The sequence below is a fragment of the Arachis duranensis genome, chromosome 3 (genome assembly GCF_000817695.3).
Source record: "Arachis duranensis cultivar V14167 chromosome 3, aradu.V14167.gnm2.J7QH, whole genome shotgun sequence".
Lineage (NCBI taxonomy): Eukaryota > Viridiplantae > Streptophyta > Magnoliopsida > Fabales > Fabaceae > Arachis > Arachis duranensis.
The window spans coordinates 5,616,486-5,628,855 of record NC_029774.3 but is presented as its reverse complement, the minus strand read 5'-3'; the positions used below and the strand labels follow the sequence as shown (position 1 = coordinate 5,628,855).

The 12,370-nt window shown below is 32.5% G+C and overlaps 1 protein-coding gene across 3 annotated transcripts; it reads left to right on the top strand.

Moving 5' to 3' along the window:
• The first annotated feature begins 7,365 nt into the window (after window positions 1-7,365).
• Window positions 7,366-11,120, top strand: LOC107476568 (protein kinase STUNTED). Of its 3 annotated transcripts, none has more exons than XM_016096401.3 (11): window positions 7,366-7,482; window positions 7,731-8,047; window positions 8,157-8,230; window positions 8,328-8,422; window positions 8,545-8,666; window positions 8,785-9,306; window positions 9,399-9,647; window positions 9,735-9,898; window positions 9,986-10,213; window positions 10,390-10,539; window positions 10,717-11,120. In XM_016096401.3, exons 2-11 carry the CDS (start codon window positions 7,912-7,914, stop codon window positions 10,951-10,953), a joined length of 1,977 nt encoding a protein of 658 aa, XP_015951887.1. In that variant the 5' UTR covers window positions 7,366-7,482; window positions 7,731-7,911; the 3' UTR covers window positions 10,954-11,120. The 3 variants fall into 3 exon arrangements, with proteins under 3 accessions (XP_015951887.1, XP_015951888.1, XP_015951885.1); XM_016096402.3 differs by having other exon boundaries at window positions 7,372-7,389; XM_016096399.3 differs by lacking the exon at window positions 7,366-7,482 and having other exon boundaries at window positions 7,613-8,047.
• The last annotated feature ends 1,250 nt before the right edge of the window (window positions 11,121-12,370 follow it).

Below are 12,370 nucleotides of genomic sequence, written 5' to 3'. Positions count from 1 at the left end.
TACTGACTTATTGTCACAAAATATCTTTAATGGCCTTTCAATGTCATCTACTATATGAAGCTTAGTGACAAAGTTTCGCAACCATATGCCATGAAATCGGAATCAGAGTACCTAATGATCTCCAAATTTTCTGATCTCCGATAAATAAGCATGTAATCCTTTGTTCTCTTTAAACAACACATTACGCGTTCAACAGCTATCCAATGATCCATATCCGGATTGCTCAAGTATCTACCTAACACTTTCACTATAAATGATATATCAGGATGTATGTAGACTTGAGCATACATTAAATTCCCTAGTGCTAATGCATAAGGTTTATCATGCATTGCTATCCTCTCAAGATCATTTTCAGGGCATTGTTTGAGACTGAACTTGTCTCCTTTAGTTACGAGTGTGTCCATTGGTTTACAACTTTCCATGTCATATCTACTTAAAATCTTTTCGATATAGTTCTTTTGTGATAATCCAAGAATACCTTGAGAGCAATCTCTTAGTATCTCGATTCTTAATACAAAAGAGGCATCACCAAAATCTTTCATTTCGAATTTGTCCGATAGAAATTTCTTAGTTTCATGCAACAAGCCTATATCGTTACTAGTAAGTACAATGTCATCAACATCTAAGACCAAAAGGATATATTTACTCCCACTGAACTTGCGGTATACACATTCATCTATAATATTTACCTCAAAATCATATGAGGTAATGACTTGATTAAACTTGTGATACCATTTAACAGGAAGCTTGTTTGAGATCATAGATGGATTTTCTCTTTTCTCTATTGGATCTCCTTAATGACACTTCTTGAGGTTGTTGAGCTTGCTGTATGGATTGGGATTGAGGAGGATTCTCATTATTTTTCTGTGCTGTAGCAGTATCTTGAGCAACAACGATATTCTCATTGTTCTCTTGTACTGTAATTGGATCTATAGTAGGATTCTCATTGTGCTTTTGTACTATAACTGTGTCTTGAACAATAATAGGTACAAAGACCTGATCATTGTCAGTTACAGAATCCTCATCAAAAGCAACATTTCTAATATCTCCTTCCCCCCAAACTCAACATCCTCAAGAAATCTCGTATTTCCTATTTCAAAATAGACCTTGATGCATGATTGTAAAACTTGTACCCCCGTGAGCGCTCAGCGTAACCAACAAAGTAGCAACTAATTGTCCTGCAGTCCAATTTTCTTTCATGCGGCCTATAAGGTCGCGCCTCAGCTGGACATCCCCAAATATGCAAATGCTTTATACTGGGCCTTTTCCCAGTCCAAATTTCATATGGGATTTTGTTAACTGCTTTGCTTGGCACCCTATTAAGGATGCACACTGCGGTCTTTTAAGGCTTCTCCTCAGAGTGATTCAGGCAAGGAAGAATGACTAATCATACTTCTCACCATGTCCTTAAGAGTTCGGTTCCTTTGCTCTGCAACACCATTCATGCTAGGTTTGCCTGGCATGGTGTATTGCGGAACAATACCACACTCCTCTAGGAAAAGAGCAAAAGGCCCTAGACGTTGCTCACCTGAACCGTCATATCTTCCGTAGTATTCACCACCACGATCAGATTTGACAGCTTTAATTTTCTTTCCAAGTTGAAGTTCAACTTTAGCTTTGAAAGACTTGAAAACATCCAAGGCTTGGAACTTTTCATGAATTAAATATAGATACCCATAACGAGAGTAATCATCTATGAACGTAATAAAGTACCGTTGTCCATTCCAAGATACAGTAGGGAATGGGCCACATATATCGGTGTGTATCAGTTCTAAGACATCTTTAGCTCTCTCGGCACCTAATTTTCTTTTGTTTGTTGTTTTCCCCATTTATGCACTCAATACAGACTTCAAAGTCCGCCAATTTTAGGGGTCCAAGAATTTCATCTGACACAAACCTCTGAATTCTCTGTTTAGAGATGTGACATAGGTGTTTGTGCCATAATGATGTCGAATTCTCATTTAGTTTTTGTTTTGTACCCGTTTGCAGTATTTCATTATTATTTTAAGTCAAGCCTATATAGATTATCCACCAAATGACCAGAATAAATATTATTCGAATTATAAAAGAGACTAACTTTATTGTCTCCGAACGAACAAAAATAACCTGATTTTGTCCAAACGAGAAACAGAAACCAAATTTCGTCTAAATGACGGTACATAAAATGTCTCTAATAAATCCAAATAAAATCCACTCGTGGAACATAATCTAAAGGTTCCTATAGCTTCGACTGCAACTATATTGCCATCTGCCACGTAGATGTATCTTTCAGCATCACTTGGCGGTCGGCTCCACAGGCAACCCCTTCTTTACACGCCAAGTGGCATATTTGGTACAATCCTTTTTCATGTGTCCCGCCTTCTTACAGAAGAAACAGGTTGAAATTTGATCCTGTTTCTTAGCCTTTTTTTGCTGAGAAGGTATATCCGCAGTAGTATCACGCTTTCTTTTATACTGAGAAGATGAAGCCACGTGAGCACTTTCAGTCTTATCTTGCTGTAGCCTCTCTTCTTCTTGCACACAGTGAGATATAAGCTCATTTAAGGACCAAGTGTCCTTCAGAATGTTATAACTCACTTTGAATTGCCCAAAGTGTGTAGGAAGGGAAATCAAAATGAAATGCACGAGTAAGTCTTCAGACAACTCTAACTTTAGTGCTTTCAACTTTGAAGCAAGATGAGACATTTCCATAATGTACTCCCTTATGTTCCCTGTACCTTTATACCTCATGGAGACAAGTTTGTTCAAAAGACTACTTGCCTCCGCTTTTTCATTCGTAGTAAAGAATTTTTCAACATCCTTTAGGAATTTTTTGGCATATTTATCCTCAGTAATTGAGCCCCGAAACGCCTCAGGAATTGACCGTTTCATGATCATAATGCTCATTCGATTGGATCTCTCCCACTTCTCTATTTTAACCTCATTGAGGTTTTCCGGAGTGGAAGTGGGTTTCTCCTCTTGAAGAGCTGTGTCTAGATCCATACAACCGAGGACAATCTCCACGGTATCTTTCCAAACTTTAAAGTTTGAACCATTCAGCATAGGAATACTGCTAATTTGTGCAGAAACATTGGTAGCTGAAGCCATAGTTTCTGGATTAGAACAAATAAACATGCAGTAAATATTAGTTAAATAACGGGAAAAAAATCCATATTGAGATATCTAGAACAACATTAATTTTCAATCTTTGGATAGAAAAATTAACTGTAAGTGATACTCTCATTGCAGTAATCAAATATTGTCAAAATTCATGTCACACACTAAGCCTTTCTTTGGACCGACTTAATGCGCACATGGAGACTTAAACTTCGCAACCTATTTATTACCGCATATATTTTCTATTAATTGGCCAAACAATAACCTTCCTTTGGGCCGATTATTGACCGCATAATTAATAGAAAATAAACAAAAGTATGCAATGCTTATTATTTGGCCAAACAATAAACTTCCTTTGGGCCGATTATTGTTCGCATAAATAATAAGTATTACTTTATTCTTAATTAGTTACCCAAATATGTATTTACCATCAATATGTGTATGTAATTCGGCCAAATACAGACCTTCCTTTGGGCCGACCAATATTCGCATGAATTACATATCACCATATTCCTAATGTTTTTGAATAAATTGATTTTCACAAAAGAGGCTACTTTGGCAGCATAATGTTCAATCAATTTATTCCAAAACCAAATCTTTATAAAATTGACGGGTACAATAATCCAAATTGTTACTAATTTCCTTATCTAACAACAAAAAAAAAATACTTAAATCTCAAAAGGAATTAAATTTTAATGGTGCCTTTCGAGACCTTAAAAAAAATATGATTATAACTCATGTGCAAAAAATTCTTGATCCGTTAAGATTAAAATCAATTTTTATAAAATTAGTGGGTATAATAATTCTTATATCTCAAAAAGATAATCCATTAATTTTATATCAAATTAATGACACACATAATAAATAAAAAAAAACGAGACAATTATAATAATATTTTTGTGCTAATGTTTCAGAATAAATCAATTACTATATAAAAAAAAGTTCGATACGGTAAAATATATATATCTAAGCAGCCGAAAGTATATATATATAAAGCAATCCAAATGGCAGTAATAACATGTAATCTGAAACAATGCCAAAATCATATATATATAGGCACAATCGTGTATACATAATACACACATATATTGATTCAGGAACATAAATATATATTCCTTTATATGCATTGTCATAACGTAAAGAACACAGAAGGGCATATCCATATATATACAGTGACGCACACATACAAACTCAAACAACTTCATATATATGCGTGCAACAATTTATATCGTAAACAACATACATACATACACATATATATATATATATATATATTGAATCGATAATAGAAAAATAAAAACCGAATATTTTCGATGACTAAATAATGGATGGCTCTGACTTGTTAGAATAAATTAATTTTCAATAACCCAGATTATCCATATTGAATCACAAAAAATATAACATAATGCGGAAGCCTACCTGAATTCATAAACATAAATTATGATTGGAAGAGTTTGGATCTTGTGGTTCTTTCGATCTTCCTCAACCAAAGCCTTCTGTATTCCTAGGCGGCTGAACTGTAACTCTTTTGATGGGGAAAGAGCAACAAAGGCGGCTTTGGTATATTGGGGACCGAAACCCTGAAGGTCTATTTATATTTGAGTATGGCACCCATTAAACCCTTAAGCCCAAATAAAATAGTATCTAAAACTCAAATATATCTAAAATCCAAAAAGATAATTATCTAAGGAACAAAAGATAATATCCGGTTTTATTCTCATTTAATTCCAAATCAAAAGTAATAATGACTTATTCAATTAGCATTTATAACAATAAATGAGATCATTATTGTATAAGTCATTTAATTTGAAATAGCATAATTTGTGATTATAATTAATATATGTATTGCCCACAAATAAGTTAAGAAATCAAATAATTTCCTAACATCATATTGTGTACTCCTGCATAACACATTTTTCACACGACATTTGTAGTAAAATGGAAAAAATAATCTTTTAATATGATTGAACAAATTCGAATTCGATCCTACGGTGACATATTTAATATTTTAATTTTATTCTTCACGTATATTTTTTAAATAAATTTAAAAAATATGTATATTATTTATACAAAAATTATCTAAATAATGTTGTATAATTATAAAAGTTACATAAAAAATAGTTTAACAAGTTAGTTTGCACTTTAAAAACGTTTTGCATTTTATATATCAAACATGTCAAATCCTTACGTTTCTTTTTTCTAAATTGAAACTAGAGTACCTGCATATCAAGTTTTTTTTTTCTGAACAAAAACTAACATAACACAACAAAATGGAGTAATTTGAGAACAAAGAGTTATTAATCAACCAAATATAAATTAATTTATAGTTATTTTTTATATTATCATCAACAACTAAAAAAGTTAAAATCAGTTTACTATTTGTAACTTTTAATCAATTTGTTGATAATTTTTAATACATTTATTTCTTGATTCCTGACTATTCTGTCATTTTTTTAACTATATATTTTAAATAATAGTAAAAAAACCAATCAATTACCTATTTTATTCTTCATTTTTTACAGGTATTTCTATCCAACTATTAAAGTGTTACTTGATTATTCTTGAGATTGACTATAGTTTATTATAGGTGACCAAGTATACCACAACTATCAAGTAAATTCACACCCAAAAAACAAGCGATAATAATTTTCAGTAACTTTGTTAAAAAAAACACAAATATTATCATGTTGATCAATAGTGTCGAATCTACTTAATATGGCCTTAGTATTGGCCTTATTAACTAATACAAATCAGATAAATAACTCAACTTTTGGTAGTATCAAATCTCTCAAAATAGAACTAATGAAACTATAACTTGTAATGTCTTTCAAAAGTGTTTCAGACGGTAAAATCTGCACAAATGAATTAGTAGAATAAACGCCTGATCTGTTAAAATTCCGTACGATTTTGTCTTTTCTCTCATTTGTCAATATCTGATAGCTTGTATAATCCATGAAATCGGTTAACTAATTGCAACTCCCATTGAAATAGATTCCTTCTCTAATAAAAATTCCAAATCCACTCTAATACATCCCATAATTAACTTACAATCCCTTATTATAGATCTGACTTGGTTATTATCTATTAAAAAGTGTTGCTATATTCTTGAAATTGTTACTTTAACTTTGACACTAATTTTTTAATTTGTTTAAAATTTAAATTTTTAACAAAAATTTTATTAAAGGATTATTTTATGTTTTTATTATTTTTTATAAATTTTATAATATTATTTTTCTACTTCCATTTCATTATTAATTTGATATTTTTTATTTTTTACAAATTTAATAATTTTTTTTGCAAGTTTATTAAATTTATTTTATATTAATTAAAAAAATTCAGTATCATTTAAATTAATATTAGTTAAATCGTTACTTTTTAGTCTATTAATTCATGTTTTCTAAAATTAGTTTTTTAACTTCAGCCAAATAAATAATTAAAAAAAATATTTTTGTATTATTATTAGTATCCTTACTACTTCACAGTGAATAGCACATGCACTAGTCCCCGCCACCACCAAGGTGGCCGGTCACATAACACCTTGCCAAAGAAGTTTTTGGTTCACAACACACACAAAAAAATTATAACTTGCATCAAAAGCAAGAGCTAAATAAATATATATCTAGTAAAAAAAGAATACTGATAGTGGCAAACGGCAATTAAAACAAAACCTAATGAGAACCAATTTGTATTAAAAATAAGAAACCATAGTTACATAGTAATTCGTGAGGAAATTATTATAAGCTAAGAGATCCCGATATCAAATCAGGTAATTAAACTAACAGCTCATGGCTGATAGTGGAAGCAATGTGGTCCAGCAGAGTCGTCGCCCAACCCGCAATAACCGGTAAAAAATATCCAACAGCATTTCCTCCTTCCATGTAATGCGACCGGATATCAAGGGTTTCCCGCCAAAATGTCCGGTTACACTCGAGTGCTAACTAAATTAACAACATTAGCATATATCACGCCCATTTTTTTCCCTTTTAATTAAAAATATATACATAAATATATAGTATTAATTAGGAGGCTTTTGTTACCTCACTTTTCGCACCAATTCTTTTCTTCCTTTGCCGACACTACTTTAGTTTCCCTTCCCCTTAATCCTCTACCATCTCTATGATTCTCTTTTCACTTCCAATTTTAAACACCAGCCACTGAATTTAATTAATAAAAAGCACACATTTTTTTTGTTAGTTAGAAATTTTTCTTTACCAAAATTAATGTACCTATCTGGGTTCTTAATATTCTATCATCACAATCAAACAAAATCTCTGTAGATTTGGTTGAAAGTAGGTGAGCCTGCTGATGCAATTTGGCGGTAAATTCAGTTAAAAAATAGAATTTAACATATCAACATAATGTTATTCTCAAACCGTGGCTGCTTAGGTAGACATTTCATTGTCAAATGTTGTTTTTTTATTCAACATTCTTTTTTTCTTAATGCAAAATGTTGAAGGTCTCAACTTTTGTTTCATCCAATGAGTCTCATGTGACTTTTTATGTCCATGCTTCATTTTTTTTTAACAATATTTTTTATTTTCTGATGGGGTGGTGCTACTATTTATATTCAAGGTATGCATGATGAGCTATTTTAGCTTATTCAAGTTCCAACCATGGTGGTTCCTGTTTTGCAGGGAACAATAATGAGACGGATGTTCATTCAAGAAGTGATGATGATGATGCTAGTGTGGTCAACAACAACCAGCATATAATTGCAGGTGTTTCTTCTTCTGCAATCCGTAGCTTTTTCTGGTGTTGAAGTTTAAAGCAGGTAAGGTGATTGATAAAAGATCCAAATCAAAAATCAAAATCACAATGACAGTTGAGAGAAGGTTTGTTTTGGTTGGGATTAGAATAGATAGCCATAGCAGACATCTCCTCAACTGGGCACTTTTTAAAGTTGCTGAACCTGGGGATTGTGTTATTGCACTCCACATAGTAAAAAATCCAGGTAATTAATGAACTTTTAATGAGATTTTGCACTTATTAGCATATGTAACTTTTCTTCCTTTTTTTAAACTCAAACATTGTAAAAGTAGTTCCTTTCTTTTTTTATGCAGCTTATGTTTCCAAAAATAAGACTTTGATAGATGGATACTTAGAGGTTTATGAAGGACTATGTGTTGTGAAGAAGGTACACCGACATTTATACACCTTTAATGCTTCTTTTGTTGATGGGATTGGGAAGTGCCATTCATTTTTATTGATGGGGCCGCCAAATTGGGTTTCAGGTAGGACTTACTGGTCAAATCCTGACAGGAAGTTCAATCAAAGACATTCTTGTTAGAGAAGCAAAAAACCATTCTGCTGTGGCTCTTGTGGTAGGGTATGTATATGTATGTAGGAGCTTGTTAATTTTATACAACTTCTAAATTGTGGGTTTAGTTTACCTTATTATTATGCTTATGCTTGCATTTACTTACTCTAGTACCATATTTTCATTTCCAGGGGTCGAGCTGCCACAGCTAAATATTGTGCCAAACGACTTCCAACTACTACCAATGTTCTAGCCATTCAAGATTCAAGAATTGTCTTCAGGAGGTGCACCAATAAAGAACTACCACTATCAGGTTTGATATCTTAACTCTTTTTTATTATATTATAGGAAACCTACTCTTGATCTAAGAGAAAAACTAAATCACTTTATGACAATACATGCTAGAATAAGGCTTGTTTTTCATGTGTTAGGTGGTTTGTTAGTGGATCCAAGACCAAGCTTAAGCATAGAAAGCATGAGTGATAGAGTAGTTCAGTCAGAATTTGGTGACTCTGAGTTGGAGATTGAGAAATCAAGCCATTGGGGTACCAGGGAATCAAAGCAAGAATCGTTAAGCGGAACAGGGAAGTTCAAGACAAGGTCATTATCTATGTTTTCAGGTGATCCTGCTGAGCAGAAGCTTGGATGGCCTCTGCTCCTCAGAGCCAATTCAGAAATCTCACAAAACCTTCATGCAAGAGACATGTCGGTAGTGAAATGGGTGATGAGATTTCCGGATCGTTCGCCACATGGAAGTCCTCACTGTTCCACCGAGGAGGGAAACCTGTCTGAAAGAGGCATAAGTGATTTCGAGGATGAGAGCTCTAAAAATGGTTCACCTCTATCTTCTCAGCTACCAAAGGGAATAGAAGGGATGCTTAACCTCAATTCACTCAATTGCAAATGGTTCAGCCTTGAAGTTCTGAAGTCTTGCACTAGCCAATTTTCTTCAGGTTAAACTGATTCCACTTTCACTGATTCTGATTATGCTTTTTAGGATTTAAATTTCAAAGTAACATAACCGTGGATTCTCATTTCATTTCAGAAAACTTGATTGGGAAAGGAGGGTGCAATCGTGTTTACAGAGGAACTCTCCCTGATGGAAAGCCAATTGCAGTTAAAGTTTTGCAGTCATCAAAAGAAGCACGGAAAGAGTTTGCCCTTGAGGTGGAAATAATATCATCATTGGAGCACAGAAACATCACTCCTCTGCTTGGAATTTGCATTGAGGACAGTGAGTTAATCTCTGTTTATGATTATTTCCCCAAAGGGAGCTTAGAGGAAAATTTACACGGTAAAGTTTCATTGTGAGTTTCCTTTGCATTCTATTTTTCATTCATCATTGAAAATGATGCTGATATGAATTCAAAAATGGATGTAGGAAGGGACAAGGATGGTCCCATCTTATCATGGGAATTAAGATTTAAAATAGCTCTTGGAATAGCTGAAGCCTTGGATTACCTGCACAGGGAAACTCTGAAGCCTGTAATACATAGAGATGTCAAGTCCTCAAACATTCTTCTTTCCCATGAATTTGAACCACAGGTAATCAAAAGCTTCTGATACTATTAGTCTATTAGTACTCAAATGATGTAAACAATTATGTGACTCATGAGTGTCCTTTTGTTGCAGTTATCTGATTTTGGGCTTGCAATATGGGGACCAACAACTACATCTTTTCTGACAGAAGAAGATGTTGTAGGAACATTTGGTTATCTTGCTCCTGAGTACTTCATGTATGGAAAAGTCAGTGACAAGATAGATGTTTATGCCTTTGGTATAGTGCTACTTGAACTCATATCAGGGAGGGAACCTATCAATCCTGAACCTTGCAAAGGACAGGAAAGCTTGGTGGTGTGGGTAAGGCCTTAACCCCATTGAGATTGATACAAAAATTGTCACAATTTTATTGATCACATGAGATAACATGTTTGCTAATTGCTACTGTATCTATTAAATTAATAATTTGGTCAAATTATTGTATTAGAATACAAAATTATGATGACTTACACATAATAAAAAAAAACTACTTTCAGGCAAAACCATTCCTAGAGAGAGGGGATATAAAGGGCCTATTGGATCCAAGTTTAGAAGGGAAGTTTGATGAGGCCCAATTACAAAGAATGGTTCTGGCAGCATCTCTTTGCATTACAAGGGCTGCAAGGCTTCGTCCTAAAATGAACCAGGTAACACTACAAAATGAACATTCTTAGCGTATGCCATGAGTTGGAACCATTGTTACATAAATTCACCAATTAAGTGACATACTGCATATCAATTTCCATACCAATTCATAAATTACTATGGTTGGAATATTTTACAAGAAATTCTATGGATTTATCAGGTATAATATTGTGTTGCAGATACTAAAGATCCTAAAAGGAGACAAGAAACTTGAAGGTGTTCATAACTTGCAAGGGAATGATAATAATGATGAACATTCAGAAAATCAAGAAAACATTGATGATGAAGTCTACCCTTGCTCAAGTGCAGAGTTACACCTTAGTCTTGCATTACTTGGTGTTGACGATGACACTACATCATTTAACAGTAGTGAACATCCAAAAGAACAATGGAGCAGGTCATCAAGTTTTGATTAGTTTCTTTATCAATTGTATGAGTGTATAGTTTTTTTCTTAATTAGAAAACAAAATAAAAAAAAGTAAAATAAATAAATGAATAAATAAAAGAGCTGCACCCCATTGCTGAGGTGGTTTGTTGATTTAGAAAAAAGGCAAAGTTTTCCTTATGAAGTTATCCAACCAATATATTAATATGGGATTTGAGGTTAGCAATCATCAATCATAAGTAAAATAAAATTAAAAAAGAGGAATTTTAAAGATTTATAATACAGCATAGTTGGTACTTGTCACTTGCTCTGGGCCTGTGGCACGAGGTTAAGTGTGCTAAATCCGTTGACTGAAACCGAAAATAATCTAAAGATAATTGCTTTGAAATTTTTTTATTAACCATGACCAATTATCCCTTATAGAAATGTTCAATAAGAAACAAGTAACGTGACAGCTACATATAAGAAAAACAAACACAATGGACAAGTGTGTATCATAGCATTCTTGTTGATTCCCTATTATTTTCGGAGGAAAAAAAGATTCCTTGATAAGGTTAACAAATACTTATATTAATCATCACTTGCAATTCTAAACAAAACAGGGTAAATCGAGACATGCAAAATCCAAACTGACCACACATTCTTCTATGATTTTATTCTCATGAAATTTGTGAGTACTAGAAAACTGTAAGTCCAAGATGAAATAGGATCGAATAAACAACGATCGTTGTCATAGATTTATAGATATCCACGCATAAATTTCCTTTTTTTATTATTATTTTCAATTTTGCTATCAGCCTAATTTGTAATTTCTCATGATGTACCAATAAAATTTAGAAAGAATGTAATTGCGCTATCTATAAAGGCTGGTTCACTCTAATTTCGTTAGGTCTATCGCGAAATTGAATAACAATTCATTCTTTTTTATCGCTAGAATTTTGTTGGTTCTGATGACAAAATTAACTGAAATTTTCTTTGTTCAATTTTATTAGAATAAAATACATCATTATAATACTATAAAATTGTGTTTAACAAGAAATAAATTTCAGCGATAAAATTATAGATACAAGTATTTTTATAATAAATTCAATCAAGTTCGCATCACTTTGAACAGAAAAAGTCTGCTACTATATGCATATGTACTGTATGCTTCTCTTCTTTCGAATTTTTTTAGAATTTAATTTTGATCCAATGTCAATGTAAAATAATTGTATAGGTATATCTAATTACGTATGTCACGTCAATAAAAATAATTTTTTTATTAAATACGTGAATGATTATCTAAAATAATAGATATGATTGTATAACTGTGTAAAAGTTTTTATACTATTCATACATCAAAATTAAACTTCTTTTATTATAAAAGCTTATTGATATAACACAGAAATTTTTGTACATAGCCAAAATTTTTACGTATAACACATAATTTATTGATATAGTATAAAATC

Coding starts and splice junctions, on each gene's coding strand:
- LOC107476568 (XM_016096401.3), top strand. CDS start 7,912: ATGACAGTTGAGAGAAGGTTTGTTTTGGTTGGGATTAGAATAGATAGC. Junction 9,899..9,985: donor CCCATGAATTTGAACCACAG/GTAATCAAAAGC, acceptor CTTTTGTTGCAG/TTATCTGATTTTGGGCTTGC. Junction 10,214..10,389: donor AGGAAAGCTTGGTGGTGTGG/GTAAGGCCTTAA, acceptor AACTACTTTCAG/GCAAAACCATTCCTAGAGAG.